The sequence below is a fragment of the Callospermophilus lateralis genome, chromosome 19 (genome assembly GCF_048772815.1).
Source record: "Callospermophilus lateralis isolate mCalLat2 chromosome 19, mCalLat2.hap1, whole genome shotgun sequence".
NCBI lineage: Eukaryota > Metazoa > Chordata > Mammalia > Rodentia > Sciuridae > Callospermophilus > Callospermophilus lateralis.
The window spans coordinates 34,085,262-34,106,533 of NC_135323.1; the positions used below are offsets into that span (position 1 = coordinate 34,085,262).

General features: G+C 39.0%; 1 protein-coding gene across 1 annotated transcript in view; it reads left to right on the forward strand.

Annotated features, from left to right (window-relative positions):
* The first annotated feature begins 471 nt into the window (after positions 1–471).
* Positions 472–21,272, forward strand: part of Sdk1 (sidekick cell adhesion molecule 1) — an 866,268-nt gene continuing 845,467 nt past the window's right edge. The window contains exon 1 of the mRNA XM_076840017.1: positions 472–718. Coding sequence (XP_076696132.1) covers positions 472–718 — 247 coding nt within the window. The remainder of the gene's footprint in view (positions 719–21,272) is intronic.

Genomic DNA, 21,272 nt, shown 5'->3' on the forward strand with positions numbered 1-21,272 from the left:
GGCGGGCGGGCGCTGTGAGTTTGAAAACAGGCGAGCGCGAGGGGGCGGGTCCGGGCGCAGAGCCTCCTCTCTCACCCAATCAGCGGAAGGCGGCGGGCGCGGGCGGCGCGTGCGACCGGGCTGTGAATGGGGCGCGGCGGCCGCGGCGGCCAAGGCGAGAGCCGGCGCGCGGGCGGGCGCACTTTCTCCTCAGCGCCGGGCGGGGGCGGCGGCGGCGGCGGCGACTGCTGCTCGGCGCCCGCGGACCCCTTGGAGACCGCGACTGGCCCGGCGCTGCGGCCGCGGGGCGGCGGCCGTGAGTGGTGAGGGCGGCGTGCTGGGCGTTTGCCCCCGACAACTTCTCCCGGCCGGCTCGCGGACCCGGGACGCCGCCCCTCAGCCCCGCGCCGCTGCCGGGCCGGGCGCGTTCCCGCGGAGGGGCAGCTGCCGCGTCCCTGCCCACTCCGGCGCCCGGGGTGGCGGCCGCGCGGCATGGCCCGGGGCGCTCGGCCCTTGGTGGCCGGCGGCGGCGCGGCGCCCCCTGAACTGGCGGGCCCGGGGCGGCCGCGGGGGAACCCGCCGGGCCGCGACCCCGGCGCCGACCCCCTGGGACCCCGTGCGGCGCCCGAGACCCCCGGCCGGGGCGCGAGAAGGTGGGCGGCAAAGTTCGGCGCTGGTGGCCGCAGATGGTGGGCGCTGCTGACGCTCCAGCTGCACTTGTTCCGGGCGCTGGCGCAAGGTAGGTGGGCGCTGGAGACGGGCGCCGCCGGGGGGCGCGGGCCTGTTCGTGGGCTCCGGCGGGGCGGGCTGAGGCCTGGGGCGCCTCCTCGGTGGGCTCGGATGGGCGCAGGCCGGGGGCGCAGCCTGGGTGGCCTGGGGTGGGCGCCGACTGGGTGGACTCTGCGGGGGGGCGCCGCCCGGGGTGGGCTCCGGCTTGTGGGCGCCGACCTGGGGGCGCAGCATTGCGAACTTTGCGAGCGCGAGCTTCTGGGTCCCCGAGTCTGCCTCCGAGTCCCCGGGTCGGGACTGCGCATCGCTGGGTCTGGAGGCAGCCGTTGGGTTAATGCGGTGTGCCTGTAATCCGCGCCGGAATCGGAGAGGGAAACTGAGCTAGCTAGAGAATGCACCGTGTTTGCGGCTTTTTTGTTTCCCCTGAAGCGAAGCCGTGTACAACCTTTAAAGTTACGGCCCCACCATCTCCTTCAAAGCACGCCCGAGTCCCGTCCCATTGCTCTGATTGAACGTGGGTTGATGAGTGTCTTGAGTCCTCGCACCGCAGTCTTGTTAAGGACGGTGACATCGGCGGTGGACTTCAAATGTCAAGTGCCAGTCACTTCGAGTCTCCCTTTCCAGCTCTGTCCCCAGGGCCCTGTCCTCCTTGGAGTCCCCCAAGTCCTGGTTCCCGACCCCAAGTGGGTGCTGTACAATCGGTGGAGCAAAACTTTCAGCGTCCACAGCTTTGCCACTCCGCTTTTTCTCCTTCTGTTGACTTGTATTTAGAATACAGTGGTGATCTCTAAAACTGGGAGAGGGAATCTGCTGATTTCAAATGACCTTTTGAAAAATGGAGATGTAATCTCTTGGGAAAGAGCTTTCCCATCTAAATCTGAATTTCCCACCTAAACCTTTATCAAACCTGCTAGGTAGCATCTTCTTTCACAGAAGTTTGCTGTTAAAAATAAAATGTTAATACTCCTCTTTGGTGGGGTCTTTAAAACACATCCGTGAACTCGTTTTGCTGTTATCTGCTTTAGAAAAATTAACTGTGGTATTCATTACCTGTGTCCTGAAATATTGCCACACTAAGAAACTATACTCTGGGTCTGATGAAAGTTGCCAGCATTAGCTGTGTCCTGTGTCAGGTGAAGATGATTTAGGTGTGCCAGTGATTTCAATGTGATAACATTTTAAAGGTCTGAACTCAGTTATGATCAGATAACACAACTTTTAAATTAAGGCTTATCTAATGTTTTCTGAGTCGTTGTCTCCCTCAGGCTTTCATAAATGCCTTCTTCCTTGTTTTTACTACATGAAAACAAATTGCTGTATTGCTGGTTAACTCTTCCATTACTTGTAAAGAATTTTATTTCGCTGATTTGTGCTTTTTTTTTTTGGATGATTTAGTCTGAGAAAAGAATTGAGTCAATTTGTAAAATGGCATCTGTAGATTGTCAGAAGTCAGGTTTGGGTGAAGAAATCTCAATCACTTAGGATGACCTTTAGAATAAGAATGGTGTTTCTTCTTTCTAAGTAATTTGCACTTTATAGTAAGACCTATATATTTCAATATTCGGAGATAAGTGCAAAATTAAAGTGATGGGGAAAAAAATCCATCAGTGGCTTTGTTTTGAAGTACATTGCATGTAGTTAGTTTTCATCAGTTGCACTTTGAAGACCATATAAAGTGTTAGGTTTTTACAGCTGAAACAATGAAAATCATTAATTAAAAAAAACCTAATGTAACATGAGCTTTGTTAGGGAGGACTGTTTTATTCCTTGTTGCCAGTAAAAACATTGGTACCTGTTTTACATTTATATGGTGTATGAAAGTGTACAGGTTTTTTAGTGTAAAATTTCAAATAGGTTGTCACAAATCTTAAATTCATTGACAGGTTTCTGTTCTCTGTGCTCTGTGAAATGTGTAATATATCCATCATTTTTTGTATCATATTGAAAATGCATATTACAGAGGAGATGTCACCATTTGACAAAAGCTCATGTATCTTGAAAATGAAAATTCTGGTACTGCTATAGAGATTTCTGATGGAATGATGCCTTGGCCATATGCACAGGAATGCATTCTCTTGAATCTCATCAGATAAAATGTAACATTCTAAATGGAATAGTTACCACTAAGTTGGAACTGGTGATAAGTACCATATCATTACTATGTAGCAGGGTGAAACTATTCCTAATTGCTCAAGTGTTTTCTCTTGGCACTTCATGTGGATAGGCTTTGTTAAAGGATCCTGGGGGAAAAAAAAAGGCAATGTTTTTCATTAAAAGTTATGTGTATTATTGAAATAGCTACAAGAGGAAGTGTGTGAAATGTGAAATGCTAGATTCTCATCTGCCAAATATAACTTTAATATGTTAGAGTTTCTTCTTTTTACATGGGAATTCCTCATGTATTCTCTGCTTATTGGTGTGTCTGTGCTTTCTGTGGATTCCTAAGAAGCCACATCTGATTCTGAAAGGCAGGTGGCAATGCATGCTTTCCTATGCTGTCCACCAAGGAGCCAGCTGTGAATGGTTTAGAAAGATGACTTCGGAGGCAGTGGGTGCCTCCTAAGTTATCACATGCATGCCTTTCTTTAGCTCTACTGCCAGACATTTTGTAGACTTATTGATTCTGGTCATGCATAGAACACCTTACAGACTGAGCTTGTATCCATCATGCCAAGAGGGATAGGAATTTTTTGGGTTATTCAGAGTCCTCAGTTTCTCATTTGGAGTTAGACTTGTGGTTCACATTGCTGTGTTAGAATCACCAGAGACAATTGGCAAAACTATAGAGGACAACTCCTTTTGTTTTTGAGTCACAACTTACTTTCCAGGTGATACACTGGTGTTTGAGAAGCATTAACACACATTACTTTGTTTTTCCTCACTCTAGTCATCTGCCTTTTTCCTGAAAACTCTAACCCAGTGTTTCTCAAACTTGGTTTCACGTTGGAGTCACTCGTTTGCTTTAACTGATGTAATGCCTGGATTTTTTTTTTTTTGAGAGAGAAAGAGAGAGAGAATATGAATGAGAATGAATATATCTTTTTTGTAGATGGACACAACACAATACCTTTATTTTTATGTGGTGCTGAGAATTGAACCCGGGTCCCGCCCGTGCTAGGCAAGCGCTCTACCGCTGAGTCACAATCCTAGCCCCATGCCTGGATCTTACTTCCAGAATTTGTTTGATTAACTAGAAGTTTGACCTGGGTATCAGGCTGTTGAGAATTCCCCAGTTATTATGTTTACCAACATTTGAGAGCTGCTGCTCTTGTTTCTTTGTATTGCATTTCTGTCCTTGTGTTGGCTAATCACATAATTTCATCCAGTTCTGTCACTATTACTCTGATTTCCTAGGATCTGGACCACTTTCCTCAGGTCATTTCCCAGCCGTGGGCAAGGTTCACTAATTAGGCTTTTTTTGTGACTTATTTGGAGAAATTACAAAACGGTGTTTATTGAGATCACTACAAAACTACAAATCTAGCTTCCTTTTAAGCCCTTATTGCTTTCCTTCAATGCTAAAGTGCTTTGTTCCCTCTCTGAACCTTCCCCTCACAACTTTGTAGTTTGAGTTTTAGTTGAAACTTCAGTTCCAGACCAAGTTTGGAACCTACTTTGCTCCAGTAGATAGTCTTTCTTTCTTCCTTTCTTTTTTTTGGTACTTCCTTCCTTTCTTTTTTGGAAACCCAGGGGCACATAACCTTGGAGACACATCCTTAGCCCTCTTCTATATCTTATTTTGAGACAGGGTCTCTCTGAGTTGCTTAGGGTCTTCATAAATTGCTGAGGCTGTCTTTGAGCTCCTGATCCTCCTGTTTCAACACCCCCCCCCCAGTCTTATGCTTAGTAAGTACCCAGATACTTACTGAATTAAATATCATTAGGCCACTGCATATTTTACAGATGGCAACTAGTCATTTGATGGGTGACTATATCAATAGTAAGTGGATTGTCAATTATACAGTCTGCGTGTGTAGCCACCTGTAGTCTTTCCTTCAGTGAGCCATTATGTATCAGGCACCAAGGGCTTATTTATTTTTCACTATGATTCCTGAGTGCCAGATAGCATTTTTTTTTTCCATCTTACCAGTGAGGAAATAGCACTGAGAGAGAAGTAATTTCCCTAGGTCCCAGGACTCGGGGTGGAGCTGGGGTTGGAGCTGGGGGTGAGGGTGGGGGTGGGGGTGGGGGTGGGGGTAGGGAGTCTGCATCAGTGTCTGTGAATATTAACCAGAGTTCACAACCATTGGATTAGAGTGTCTCCCATGTAGCCTCTGCCTTTATAAGTGGAGTGGAGAGTGGGGAGCAATCTGATCCTAATTTTAGGAAAGATATGGGAATAATGTTTTAAATAACACATTGAGTTACTTTAAGTCTCAGCAAACTTTACATTTATGATTGAAAGATAATAAAAAATTAGGTAATTTGGAAGACAGAGAAATGTGTATTTTCCCATGATAAAATGACTATTGCTGTTTTGGTGTATTTCTCCCTCCCTCCCATATTTTTCATAACATAACTTCAAATTTTAGCTGAAACTGGGTTGTGGCAATCTGTTGGAATTGAATGGGCCTTTCCGAGTGGGACTGGACTGGATCAACCATATCTTTGAGGAACATTTGGTAAAGTCTCTTATCTATACTCAAGTACATGAATTTAGGACTTTTAAATAAAGAGACAAGAGTTTGTACAGATCTGTCATGTATTAGGTTTCTTTAGCATGCATTTTGTCTAACATCTGATAAGTTCAGCTACATTCTGGGATTATTCCTGGCCAGAAAGTTTCCCATACCCTTAAATCTTGGGGCAAAACAAAGTGGAAGATTTTAAGCAGGCAATTCAGTGGTATCAAATAAGACTTTCTAGTTAAATTCTGTTGCCTTTATTATTTTCGTCCTAAGAGTACTTGCATCATTTTGTTGATAAATGAATTTTGATATTTCAGGTGGTTACAGCTTATAGTATCTTCTCCCTGCCTTCTGACTTTCCTCAGTTATCCCTGAGATAGAGATCACTAACACTAGAATTTAGGAAGAACACAATGAGGAGGAAAACACTGGATTTCAAGTAGGTCATGGCTTAAATTTTTCTAAAAGTGAAGAAAGTGATAGTTAGACTAGACCCCCTTTAGTATCATGCATGAACATTGAGTGAAGTCAAAGGTAGGAAATGAAAATAGATGGAAAGGTATAGTATAAAGGGTTAATTACCTTAAAATAAAAGGTATTAATGTAAGTTTCATTTGGTTAAATACTCCCAGTAAGAAGTGATGCCTTTCTGCCTAATGTAATTGAACATTTAAATCTATCTAGACTCCTTTATTGTAATTAAACTTCAATTTTTTTATAAGGCATTGCCTTAAATTCCCCTCTAAATCTGTACATCTTTGAATCAAAAGGGCATGAACATTTGCATCCATAACCCTGAGGGAGAATTGATTTCATCATCTGGGACTGCAAGTATGGCACCTCCTGCCCTCCTATGGCAGTACATAGAAATTACAGTGATAAGCTTTTCACTGAGTAGCCCATATGTGGAAGTCTGTCAGTTTGACAGACCACTGCCTGACACTTGTTGGTCCTATACCTGAGACCTGTTCTGGAGAAATTTATTATTAGTTTTAAAACTTTATTACATTAACACTAATTTTATTATTATATCCAAATATAGAAATAAAAAAATACTATGGGAGCATTGCCTTAGAAGACTTATGTTTGTGCATTTGCTTATTCTAGTATTTACATTATTTGGCTTCCTGACAGTAAAGTCAGAGACTTATTATGTCAGCATGGCTCCTGTGCGCGGGGGGGGGGGGGGGGGGGGGGGGGGGGGGGGGGGGGGGAGGGAGAGAGAGAGAGTGTGTGTGTGTGTGTGTGTGTGTAAAATTTCCTCTCTAATAAAGCTTTCCTAGAAACAGGGATGTGGCAAGTGGAAAAGACTTTAGGCTAAATGTTAATAGCCCTGGCTTTTATCTCATTCCGAAACTACCTGGCAATATGAGCATGTTTGTTGGCCTCTCTGTTTTCCTTACCATAAAAGGAAGGGGGGAGGCTGGGATTGTGGCTCAGTGGTAGAGCGCTCGCCTAGCACTGCGAGGCCCTGGGTTCGATCCTCAGCACCACATAAAAATAAAATACTGTGTCCATCTACAACTAAAAATTAAAAAACAAACAAAAACAACAAAACAGGTGAAGTCCCCCCTCCCCCCAAAAAAGGAAGGGAATTAGATTAGATGTTCAAAATTGTTCTGCTCTGATTCTCTCATCTTTATGTTATATCCTTTGTATCCTTCACCAGAGTTTTTGGGTGTCTCCTGTCTGGGATTCTGTAACTCCATGTCTTAGCTTGTAGAACTGACTTCTTTTCATTTTACTTTTGTAGGGTATTTATAATGCTTAAGTCAACTGAGGTGTAATATAAGGTGCTGTCATCTAACATAATGTATTTACTGTAGCCTGAAAAAGGTTCATGCTCAAAAATTTAGGTTCTGTAAAGCAAATTAGTGCCATAATTTATCAGTGTATATCTGAAGTTTGTGGAAATAAATTTTCTTAAAATAGGAGATGGTTATTTATCTAAATGGCTAAAAAAAAAAAAGACAAGACTAATAGAAATCTACTGGAGGCAATTAATGCAGCAAAGAAATTTAAAAAGAAATAACAATGGTTAGGAGAATGTTTACATTTACTGGACAGTGATCATAAGTAATTAAAGAGATTAGCAGATGATGTCTGTTGATATTTCTGTGCTCAACCTAATGTTATGTTGGTTTAATTGTGTTCATTAGTAAATCAAAGAGTTCTTAAAAATACCAGTTATTTTCATTTTAACTGGCTTAGCTGGCATTCTTTTGATAATGCAGACAATGTCTATTGAAGTTAATAGCTATCAATGAAACAATCCAGTTTCTTGACAGCTGATGTGTCAGTCAAGTAAATTTATTTACTGACCTTTGGAGATCAACTTGTTGAACATGACCTAAGACTAATTTTTTTTCAGTATTTTGGCCACACTGTGTTTTTTCTTTTTGATTCTGCTCGGGATTGAACCCACAGGTGCTCTATCACTGAACTATATTCCCATCCTTTTTTATTTTTAAAAATTTGAGATAGGGTCTGGTGAAGTTGTGATCTTATTGCCTTCAAGCCTTCCAGGTAGCTGGGATTACAGGCATTCACCACCCCATCTGACTCATTGTATTTTTTTAAGCATTATAATTTTAATGGATAAGGCATGACTTTGGAGAGAGTGGTCTAGTCCATTCTCTAAAGCCCACTCTCCAAAGTCATGCATTATCCATTAAAATTATAATTTTCTTTTAAAAAAAATACAATGAGTCAGGTGGGGTGGTGAATGCCTGTAATCCCAGCTACTTGGAATCCTTGAAGGCAGAAAGATTATTACAAAGACAAAATTAGCTTTGGGTGCTGTTTTGTTGCCTTTTCTTCCTTTTATAACTCTCCTCAGATTCTTTACCATGAGAGGTTTTCAAGATTGATTTTTACAAAGATGAATGGCATTTCCAAAAAATAAAAATAAAAGTGAAGTAACCAAAAAATAACTATAGTGACTTGGGGAGTAACTATAGTGACTTGGGGAGTAATCAGTTGCTAGAGTAATAAGTGGGGGAGCACAAGTAGTTGCCTATATTAATAACAGGTGTTAGGAATTTTAGCAACTCAAGAGGCTTATGAGGAATATGCTTCAGATTTGGGCTAAGGAGAGATCTTTGAATGTCATTAAGTATAACCTGTTATATTTAGGGCAATCATATCCAGATATATTTTTTTGTGTGTGTTTTCTTCCCCCATGAGTGAGGGCATGTTTTCAAAGTGTAGGGCAGTTCTGTCTTGACTTCTCCCTGGGTGTTACATGTGTTATAAAAAGAATGAATATTTTAATTCTGTGAGAGGATGCCCTTCTATAGAATAGATGTCAGCATTGATTTTATACATGAACCACCAGATGGCAACAGAAAAAGTGTTTATATAGGATATAATCTGTGGTTTACACAGCTAATATTTTTTTCTTCTGTGATACATGCCTCTTGTCAGTATACTTATAAAGTTCTTAGTTAAGGCAATTTTGAGTTTGTACTACCTGAGAATGTACAATCTAATCACAAAATAGAGTAGTGATATAGTATCATTAGAAACAGATTTTTATTTACATGAGTGAATGCATAAACTGTTCCCAAAGGAAGTGAGTTTCTATGGATGTAACTTTATCATTTATATTATTGTATAGTCATGCTTCTACTTCCACTTTTTAAATTCTGCATTTATTCATCTCTTATGGTAAACTGTGATGATTTGCAGAACATAAAGGAAAGTGTGGTTCTTACCCTAAAGCATTTTATGTAACACCTTTAAAGGGAGGAGATATATGAATTTACAAACACTAAGCATATTTATATATTTGCTGACCAAAGGTATTTTTACTTTATGTAAAATTTATTTTTACCTTGTAGGCATAGCCCCCTCTTTTGAAAGTGTGTCAACCTGGCTCTTAAAGTCGCTTGCTTAGCTAATGTTTCCTGAATGCAACCTAGAAACTCAGTCTGAACTGCTTAAGAGGGGGTGGGGTGGGGTGGATAATTTTATTGGAGAGATCTGGGAGTGTAACTAGAAGGATACCTTGAAACTTGGGCAAGTTTATAATTAAGGCCTACCTCAGGAATAACAAGAGCCAAGTGCTCATGTACACAGACTAGCAGGCATAGTTTTTCTAGTCTTTTCACAGATGGGACAGCACTTTGTGAAAAGGGACAGACTTTGATACCAAGTCTAAAATTTGTGAGATGATTAGATTTGTATTTTAAAATCATTGTTGCGGGGAGGGAGAGCATTGTTTTTGTTGCAAAACTAAGAAAGGGTAGAAGAAACCAAAATGAGTGACTATAGATGAGGTAGGCTGTAGCAGAAGTGAAGGTGGGAGGAGTGGGCAGGCTGAACTGTGGTGGTGATGCTGGAGTGAGAGATTAGGAGGCCAGAGATGAACAGGATTTGGTAATAGGTTGTATATGGAGAGTAAGTGAGATAATGTCAAAGGTGATATCCAGGTTTCTAGCTTGCATGTCTAGTTGGTTATTCATTGAGGTTGGACCATCTCACTTGGAGCAGTTATGGTCATGAATCTGGTTTTGAATGTATTAGTGTGTTGTGCCCTGGAGGCATCTGGACAGAGCTGTTAAGAAAGTGCTTATATAAATGAGTTTTGAAATCTGAGAAGTCTATGCTTTTGGTATAAATACTTAATGGAGATGGGATAGTTAGCAACTTAAGAGAATGGGCCTGGCATAAAACAAAACTGGCAAAATCAGTTGCTAGATGTGCTTCCTTGGGTTCACTTCTTAATCTTCTTCAAACCTTATTCTTATTCCCTGAAGAATTGTATAATAAGTATATTCACTTAATGTATCCTTTGAGAATTGATACGATTTTTGGGTAAGGTGTTTAGCACCTTACCAAGTACATGCTATTTTAATTTACACTTTGGTGGACAGGCCTTATGTCTCATTCATCTTTTTTACCCTCCATAGCAATAGAGATCAGTGAGCCACTGTAATAGAGTGAGAGTGTAAACAACTGACACAACTAGAGATGTATTCTAGTAGTAGTAATCTGGCTATGATTTAATGGGTAAATTGCAGGGGAGGGAGTGAAATGGTGAGGGTAAGTTAGGAATAATAAATATTTGAACTCTGGTAGTATTGGGATGGAAAAATTGGAATGGTCAGTATTGCTCCAAGAGGTGAATGAGATGGAGACCATGACCATATATTGGATTTGTTGATGAGGTGAGAAGTAGTGATCCTTTTTAGTATAAGTTTTCTGGAGTTCTCAGAATAAAGTATGTAGAAGCTGATTATGGGTAGGGAGAAAATGGAGGCAACAGGTGTGTTCTTCTACTGTGGAAATTCTCAAGCAGTGAAAGAACTACCAAGGCATTTGAAATGCATAGTGACAAAATGATCTTAAAATTCCTTGGGAATACTCATCTTTTTTTTTTTTCCCTTTCTAAATTTAAAAACTGTTCTTGAGACTGGGGGAGAAAAAGTGGGCTGTTATCTGGCAAAATGGTATGTATTCATCACAATTTTCTTATTTCAGCTTCATATTTTATGAACTGGAAGCTTTTAGCAGCATTGCTAGCAGAGCTGATATAGAGGACTCAAATCCCCACTCCACTGTAAACATGTAGAAACTGGATAAAAATAGAGCAAGAATAAACCAAAGCTTTCTTGGGCTTGAAAGACCAGGACATGCCCAGGTGCAAGAAATGCAAATAAAGCTTGTGCTGGGACAGTAATCAGGAGCTCCAGGCCTGTGACAGTTTCAGATCTGGATATGGGTTGCAAGGGCTGGGTCTGGGAGTCTATTAAAGGAGCAGAAGACTCAACTTTAGGTCTGCATAAATTTGGAAGGTGGAGTGGAGGTACCCTGGCATAAAAGATATCCTTGAAGGGCTGTCCCATCTGTGAAAACAGGGCTAGAAAAACTATACCTGCTAGTCTGGGAAAGTGCAAATAAACTGCTGTCCTAAGGTAGTGATAATTAGGATTAAAAAAATAAACGAAAAAACAATCTTAAACTTAAGACTGCAACTCACTGTGTGTGTGTGTGTGTGGGGGGGGTAGGTTCAAATCCAACATTTCTTCCAGTGCAATTAACTCTCATACTGAGAAATTAGCACAAAATCTGGTCCCAAACTATGGAAACTAATAGAGCCCTCAGAAGTAAGTGTAAATATAGTAAGAATAAACAAAAGCAAATTAAAAACCTAGGACTTTTGCAGAAGAAATAACTTGTGTTAAAGATGAACTTGCAATTCAAAATGGCCCAGCCACACAAGGAAATGAATCACTGGGAAGGAGAGTCAGCAGATGTTATAAATAGGAGAATTAGTACTCCAAGAGGTAGAGAGGATAGGACATGTGAAAGAGATTACTTGGTTAAAATTATTAGAGATGAAAGAAGTAAGACTATAATGAAAGAATAGATTAGAATGGGAACATATATATCTGGAAAAGAACCAAATAAAACTTCTGGAAGTGAAAATTATGGTCATTAAGTTTAAAAAAGTAACCTCAAAGGACAGGTTAAACAGCCAAGTGGATATAATTGAAGAGAAAACTATTGATTTTTAAGGAGATTTGAGGAAATTGCTTGAATTCAGTACTGAGAGATAAAGAGATGGAAAATGAGTGGTTAAGATTCATGAACTTTAGAATGAGAAAGGCCAGTATTACCTTCTGTAAGCTTCTAGGAAGAGCAAGTGGAGGAGAGGCACTATTAGAAGACATAATGGTTGAATATTTTTCATAATGCAAGGCCTGAGTTCTTAGGTTCCAGGATCCAAGGAACCCCAAACAGGATTGGTAAAAATAAACTCATAACTTGGATACGTTGCAGGTGAAACTCTAGAAAGTAAGACAAAGCAATTTGAGGCATACAGATAATCTAGATTAGCAGGTGTTTTATCATAAAGATATTTGAGTAACAGCTTCAAAGTACTGAAGGGGAAAAAACTTCATCCTAGAAGTCTGTCTTCATATAAAGAAATATTTTTAAAAAAGTGAAATAAAGATTTTGTAGATAAAGACAAAATTGACCATTTATTTGCTTTCCCTGGAGTAACTGCTAGAAGATGTACTTCAGGAAGAAGGAAATTGAAATTGGAAGGAGTGAGATGCAAGTAGCTAAGTGATAGGAAGCAATATAGTGTTACCTTTCTTAAGTTTGTTCTGTAAACACTTGTGAAGTAAGGAGAGTCGGTAAACCTGTAAACCTGGGTTCCACATCAATGGATTAATCCAACCTTGCATTGAAAATATTTGGGGAAAAGAAATTGCATCTTCACTGAACATGTGCAAACTTTTTTTCTTTATTCCCTATACAATATAACAATTACTTATATAGAATTGTATTATGTATTAAAAGTAATACAAAGGTGACTTAGAGTATATTGGATGTGCATAGTTTATGTGTAAATACTGTGCTTATTTAAGGGACTTGAACATCTACAGATTTTAATGTCTGGTAGGGGAGAAGGGCTGAAGATCCTGGAATCAATCCCCCATGGATACTGAAGGACAACTATATCAGCAATTTCCATTTCTAATGTTGCAATATGTACAGATTAGCTCAAGAGTGTGAGCTATGGGGTGTAGTGAATATAGTTAGCTAAAGAGTGTGAGTGGCGGTGGAGTGGATGAGTTTGAAATGTTGGTCAAAGGAAATTTCAGTCGTAAGTAATAACTTTAAAGTTCTGTTTCACAACGTGGTGACTGGAGTAAATAACAATGTGTTCTTGAAAATTGCTGAGAATAGATTTTAAGTGTTCTTGCCATTAAAAAAGTATGTGAAAGAGCACACATATATTAATTAACTCAATTTAGCATATTCCACGTGTATACTTATTTCAAAACATGTTGTATATGGTAAATATACAGTTGGCCTTTGAACAACACTGGGGTTAGAGGCACTGACTTTTCTGGGCAGGCAAAAATCTGTGAATAATTTGTGATTGTCTGAAAGTTGATAGCCTGCACTTGACTGGAAACCTTACTGGTAATATAAACAGCTGTTTAAAGCATATTTTGTAGGCTATATGTATTATATACAGTGGGAAATAACTGGAACCACAGATATCACAAATTTTTACTGTGGCATGTCATTTACTGGAGAGAACTACTCAGGTTGAGATGGTTAGTGACATGGTGTTTTAAATGAACACTTGAACTTGCTACATTGGTGACAGGAGGTGGCTACAAAATTATTACAGTAGGACAGTATAGGCTACAGCTAATTGTAGTTTAAAATTTTTTTTTTTGTGCTGGGAACTAGGAGTCTTGTACATTGTAAACACAAGCTGTACAACCGAGCTTTCCCATTAGCCTGCAATTGTGACTTAATACTGCATCTTACTGTTTATATTTCTCTCCATTTTGAATGGCACTGTACTGTGTTTTGTCTGTAAGTTTTGATAAATTTTAACATTTTCCTTCTACACTACTGAGGATTGAACATAGGGGTTCACACATATGATAGGCAAATGCCCTATTACTGAGCTACATCCCAGCCCCAAATTTAACTTTTTATAATGAATTTGTGTATATTATATAGTAGAAAATGATAACATGCACTAATCTATACCTATTTTATATATTCAAGACATATCTTTTTCTTTTCTTTTTTTTTTTTTTTTTTTTTTTTTTTTTTTTTTTTTTGCGTTTCAAGGCTAAGCAGTTTGCAGGCTTTTCAAATTGTTGCAAATATCAAAAACAAGAACAAGGGGTTGGGGATATGGCTCAGTTGGTAGAGTGCTTGCTTAGCATGCACGAATGCCTGGGTTCATTCCCCAGCACCACAAAACCCCACAAAAACCCCAAAACACAGAACTACTGCAAGTAACTGGATCCATGCAGTTGAAACCCATGTTGTTCAAAGCTCAACTATATACAGTCTTTGCCAATTAGAATAAATTTTAAAAAGTTGGAGCGACAGTATTAGTTCAGTCAGTGCTTTAATTTACTGTATGAGGCAACAAAGGCACAGTCAGTGAAACAGTTTCTTCCTTTGTGGGCCCTGTGGTTGATTAGGACATGCATACTTGCAGATACAAGGCAGATCAGTCGACACTGGAGGGCCCGTTAAGCCAGACAGAAGGCTCAAAACTGGGGAGATGAGTACTAAAGTGGGGATGCTACTGGGCATTTTAGACTCTGGGGATGCAGAGTAGCACTTGGGAACACAAAAATGAAGAATTCTAGAAGAAGGGGCTGAGTAACAGAACTGAGGAACTCAACTCTTAGATAAAAGTTATCTTGCCAAACAGGAGTTCCAAACATCAAGACCTTCCTGTTTAGCTGATATATTTGGAATGGTGTCTTTACATTCTGAATGCTGGGGGTCTTATTGTCATAGCCAATATTCTGTACAACCTTTCATAGCTCTCAGAAAGTGCAAAGATAAAATACTTTTAACAGTTGGAATGGAACCACCATTTGACCTAGTTACCCTATTCCTTGGCATATACCCAAAGACTTAAAATCAAACATACTTCAGGGATATGGTTATATAAATATTTGTAGCAGCTCAATGTACAGTAACTAAGGTATGGAACCAACCTAGATGCCCTTCAACAGATGAATGGATAAAGAAAATGTAGGACATATACACAATGAAATATTACTCAGCCATAAAGAATAATGAAATTATTGCATTTGCCAGTAAATAGATGGAACTGGAGACTATCATGCTAAATAAAACAAGTTAATCCCCCAAGCCAAAGGCTGAATATTCTTTCTGATATGCAGATACTGACTCAGTGTGGGGTGAGGAAGGAGGAATGGAAGTTCACTGGTTTGGACCTGGGAAGTCGGGGAAGCAAGAGGAGAATGGGAAAGACAGTAGAATGAATCTGATGGGACATAAAATTTCTGTGTTCATATATGAATACACAATCAGTGTAACTCTATATCATGTATAACCACAAAAATGGGAAGTTATACTCCATGTCTGTATGATATGTCAAAATACATTCTATTATGTATTAACTAAAAAGAACAAAAAAATACTTTTAACAATTGAGGGTAAGCATATACATAGAGGAACATGATTGAGAACCTCAATTGATGAGGGTAAATAACATGAGAATATAGTTTGCATTTTTGTGGCAACTTGACATGTCTGGTTGACTGGTGGTTTCTCACCAACTTTTAAACTTTGAAAATGGCTCAAATTTAGTGCCATGGACTATTGGAAAGACAAAGATCCTCTTTGTCTTTGCTGTTCTGTGTCTTTGCTGTTCTTTGTTAAGTCATCAAAAGCATGAAGCATAGGATGTGGTATACATCTATGTAGATGAGATGGATACTGTACAGCAATTTAAAAGTATAGCATTTTATTAGCTTCAAATACAGCTTGAGTTTTTAATTTTTTTTAACTTGCAGTTACTTCATTTCAAAAATTGCTCTTTTTTGGGTGAATAAACTGAATTTTGTCAGGTACTATTGGCATCAAAACTTTTTAAAGTCAAATCTCATGTGACCTGTGGATTATCCCACATCAACTATTAAGGAAACATGGGGAGTGCTAACCTCTCACTTCTATTCCCTTGTCTTAGGAGGAAGCTATGTTGGCTGGAGTCCTGTATCCCTGTGGTCAACATCAGGTCACTCTGACAAACATGATAAGCATCTGAATTTTTCTGTCTCTTTATAGTGGCTGGTGTGGCACATGTCGGTATTAAAAAGAATGTAGAAGTGGTTCTAATTGACATAGAAGGATGGTTTGATACAGGTGAGAAATTCGGTTACAGAATGCTTTGTACAGCATAATAGCACATTTTTATTGAATGTTTTTCACATATGGGCCAGTTTACTGAGGACTTTCTATGCAGTATCTTTTATGTCCTGTTTTGTAGATGAAGAAATGGAGGTACAGAGAAGTTAAGGTCACTCACTTAGGTGGTGGAACTGGGATTTGGATGCAGTGCTGGCTGTCTTTGAGCACCTGTTCTTAGACTTTTACTGCACTGTGGTGAGCCTCTATCACAGGAAGCCTCCAAATATAGGTTTTTATGTGTGTGAAAGTAGAAAAGGGCCTAGAAACTAATTTTTGGTGAGTAGAATTATGATGTCCTTTTAAGAACTTTTCTTTATTTTTCTAATTTTCTATAATGAGATTAGGTTGCTTTTGAAATAAGAAATAATGTTAAGTCTTATAGAGAAACATAAAGATGGAAAAATGGGAGTATTAAATAAAAAACAGGTAAGAAATTTTATTGTGATTTACAGTTTGCAATATGATTGAAGGGGTACACAAACTTTTTAAAGTGTTTCTCTGTTATTGAGGAATCTTTTCTTTCTGAATATGCTGTTTAGTGAGCTTTTGTAACTTTATTAAAATGTAAAGCCATTAAAATTATTTGCCATTTGTGATAACAGTGGATTTGAGGAGGAATATGGTATAAAAGTGGTTTAGTGGTTCAGGTTGAGATTAAATGATTGGGGATCTGGATTTTTTTCCTATTTGAGGGATATTAAATTATTGTTTGGGCCTTATTTTGTTCATCGGCTTGAAAAAGGTATGCAGTATCTTAAGTCACAGGCTCTTTGTAAGAACAAAAAACTACTTTGAAAGATGGATTGATAAACACATTTGTACCATTGATTTCTGGTTAGGGCTGTTTAATCTTTTTGATTCCACTGTCAAATTTTCCCTATAACAACTCAGATATCGAATCCATTCAGTACATACAAGTTTTTTAATGATACTGTGCACGAAATCATTGAAACATGCAGTTGTAAATTAAAATTAGGAGTGAATTTAAATTTAAATATATGTAAATTTAGTTCTTAAAAGTTAAATTTAAGTATACTAAATATAATATAAATGTAAATTAGGAGAGCATCATGTATGCATGCTGTAGTGTTGTAGGTAACAGTTGGGTGGCACCTGGTTTACAAAAATACCATTTTCTACAGTCAAATGCTGTACCCCTGAGCTCCATCCCCTAAAGATGTACCATTTTCTGAGAATGCACTGGTACATAGCAGAGACACCATTGGCTGTTTCTCTGTCCTGTCATCTCTTGACTTGTTTTTATGGAGCTCTACAAATGCTTGCAGCCTGGAGCTGTTGTGGGTTTTGTCCATCCTGAGATTTGGATGTTCAGTTCTTCATCTATTTGTTTTCCAGTATATTCCCATTTTTTGCTTAAACTATCCAGAGTTGCTTTTCTTTGAGCACAATTCAAACTATTAAAAATGAGGAAGCATGTTTAATACTCATTACCAACAATTTTGAATCATATTATAAAATTGTAATTCTTAAAGTTAAGACAAGCAAAGGAACATATATTGATTCTTAATGGTTATATTATCCATGTAATTATAACAAATGAATATGGCCCTTTTTTCTTTTGCTCCTTGACCATGAGGTGAGTGGTTTTACTCTGCCATGTACTCCTTCTGTGATACATTCATTGCCTTGCCACAGGTCTAATAGCAGCAGGGTTTAATCAGTTGTGAACTGGAACTTCTGAAATCATGGCCCCAAATAAATTGTTTTCCTTTACAAGTTTATTATCTCAGGTGTTTGTTATAGTAACAGAATGCTGATAATTTGTTATAATAATGGAAGCTGATTTTTCTTCCCTATCTCCATTAGGGTTTTTGCAGTTTCCTCTTCTGTGTTCATAGGAACTGGTTTTTCCTTTTCATGCATGGCTGCACATTTGATCCATGTTTCAGACATAAGTGTAGCCTTTTTTGTGTGGTGGGGGGTACCAGGAATTAAACTCAGGTACTGGACCAGTGAGCCACATCACCAGCCCCATTTTGTATTTTATTTAGAGACAGGTCTCACAGAGTTGCTTAGTGCCTCACTTTTGCTGAGGCCAGCTTTAAGCTTGTGGTCTTCCTGCCTCAGCCTCCTGAGCTGTTAGGATTTATAGGTGTGTGCCTCTGCACCTGGCCTATCATGAAAAACATGATAAAAAATCTAAGCTACAAATGGTAGCACCTAATTAATGCCATAGCAGGAAGGATATGATAGGTCAGTAAAGTCAACAACAAGCCAAGAAACCTCAAAATAGAAAATAAACATTTGTTGGGGAACCAGTGGGGATGGGGGGAGAGAAACATAAACAATGGAATTGGAAAAAAAGGACAGCCAAGCTAAGGTAAAAAGGTCATAAAACAAGCAAAAAGTGAAAATACTTTCTATGTACTTTATTTTAGTTGAGGGGTTTATTTTATAAGTTAATGAACACAATAACTATGATTTATTAAGTAAGACACTGTGCTAAGTACTTTACGTACATTATATCTTCTAATCCTCGTAAAAACCTTGCGATTTGTCTCAGTGGTTGAGTGCCCCTGAGTTCAATCCTGGTTCCAAAAAAAAAAGGAATATTTTTGCTGGTGATACTCTGAATTAAATTAAATATTGGCCACCAATTTTATTTACATCACTAGATGATTCTTACTGTTTGGGATTTGGGATTTCCAAATGAATAGAACTGAGATTTGGATGCAGATGTTATTTGATTGAGGGTGGTAAATGTGGGCCAAGATGCCACAGAAGTGTTTCACTCATCTGGGCCTGTCTGGTGATGGCTCCAGGAAGATTGTCCCTAGGGGTTAGTCACAAGGGGGAGTGTGTGGGGATAGGGTTGGTGAATACAGTGCATTGTTCAGTTAACTTTGGCTTGATGACTGTCAGTGGGGCTTCACAGGGAATGTCATGCAGGGTGTTGTACATGTGTATATATGTGTGAAAAACAAAAGCATGTTGTGTAGCTGGGAAGCATAGTCTCTCTGGGCTACTGCTGTTTCCTGTTTGGCCTCAGAATGCAAGCTATCTAGCTATGGGAAGCCCCTTTCCTTCTTCCCAGGGTAGGGATGGGTTTTACTTGAAGCCTGTGGGTCCACCAGATTATCATGTTTGTTGAAGTGAGGATTGGTTTTCCCAGAACTGTGAGGCCTGTGAGGGCTGAGTTCCTTCCAGAGTATCAGTGTGACTTGTCCTCACCTTCTGTTGATGTGTGTAGCCCTGCTGGCTCAAGAGTCAGAGTTGGCTTTATAGTCTCCTTAAGAGTAATAAGTTCTGTGGCTTTTTGGTCTGACAGGTTTTCACTGCCTGATTATGTACGGACTGTTTGTTAATCTTAGTGTTGTCCTTTTGGGGTTTATAGCATCGTATGCTATGGCAATGAGGAAGGATCTATCATCTACTCCCAAATGATCTGCTTTTTTCTGGTCTGTTTATTGCTAACTTGGCTGCTTCTTCTGCCATATAGTGGCAATGAAGGAAATAGAACATAACACTTGAAATACAGTTAAACATTCTGCTCAAGGATTTTACTTTTGTTATTGCTTTTTCTTCATATTAAATTGTTTTTCATTTGCTCATATATAACCCATTTTTAGCAATCTTTTTTTTTCTTTTTTTACAATTTGACATTGCACTTTTCTAAAAATTTGAGCACTTAAGGCTGGTACACATGTACCAGGGCCTTCAGAGAGAGAAAATAAAATTTTCTTTGCCTGATGGAATTGCCCAGAAGTGTTGGAGGATATGGTGTGGCAGAATCACAATTCTTTGCCCTTTGAAATAGTCTGCCTGATTTGCTCCACCTAACCCATTCCATTCTTTTGTGGGGATTTAAGTAGCTCCAGATGATTCCTTCATGCACGTGGCCTTTGCCCTACCTTCCATGCATCTAATCTGAAGGAGCTGGGCAGTCTAGAGACCTGATTCCAGTTTCCAAACATCTTTGCTCTCTTTTGAAGTTTTGGCTTCCTTATATTTTTGCCTATCCCTTGCTTTTAAGTTCTTATTTCATACACACCTTGAATTCTGTGGAGAAAGCTATTAGTTAAATGAAAGTATGCATTTTTGCATTATATAGAGTAAGAACTCATGTCACTGTAAATTGCTGTTCAGCATTCCAGTTTAAGCATTTCATTTCACCTTCTTTAAAAGCCTAGCTTTATTAAATATTTCCTCTATCTTAATTCATCTATGAAAACCCTAGTGATGGGAGGAAACATTATGATTAATTTTGGTCCTTACAAATAAGTTATCAGAACAAACTAAATCTGTGGATCTGTAGATTTCAAAGATCTGATATTTTAAGCAACTGTCTAATATGTCCATTCCAGAATAAGTCATACTTGAGATATAGAATTTGTTCCAACTCCTCCTTGTTAAAAAAGTAAATAAGACATGTATCCTTTACTACATAGAATGAGAGCAAACTTTATACATAGCATTACACTTGGCCAAAAAAAAAAGTTTTTAAAGAATGATTTTTTGCTCTCAAATATACACAGGTACTGTCAAGAAAAGTGTGGCTTTCGGAAAAGTTAGCTAAGGACCAAGCAATCTGAATTTGAATTGTGTTCTTGATAAAAATTGAATGTTGCCTGTAGATGTTGATGCAGATAATCATAAAACTCTTGAAGTTTCTGTGTTTTTTTTCTTCTGAAATTTAACTTTTGCTAATGTAACATAGAACATAGGGATATCTGGCTATCCTACATTTTTAAACTATTTCAGGGCTTATCAACTGAATGTTCTTGAAATGAAAACTATTAAATGTATTAATCATACATGAAAAGGAATTCCTTTTCAAACTAAAAAAAATTTTCTTAAAATCCAGAAACAAGATGATACTGTGGCATTTTTTGACAGACTATATGGAAGCCTTAAAATCAAAGTAAAAATGAATTAGAAAGTTCTCTTTGATTTTCCTGGGTCATTTAATCTGAGTTAATTTCTTCAGAGCACATAAAGTTTCTTAGAGCACAATTCTGGGACAGAATTCTGGGTGGTTGACCTGTAAGCAGTGAGCTTTGACCTGTTGCTTTGGCACTGGAGGCTGAACAAAGAATGTCAAACAGTTGGGAATATATCACAGCCTTTCTTCCTATTGTAAGACTAATTCAAGGCACTGTTTAAATAGGCTAATAGTGGATCAGTTAATGATCATTTCCATGAATGACAAGCCATGCCTTTTTTTTTTTTTAAACAAAGACGCTTAAAGGCACT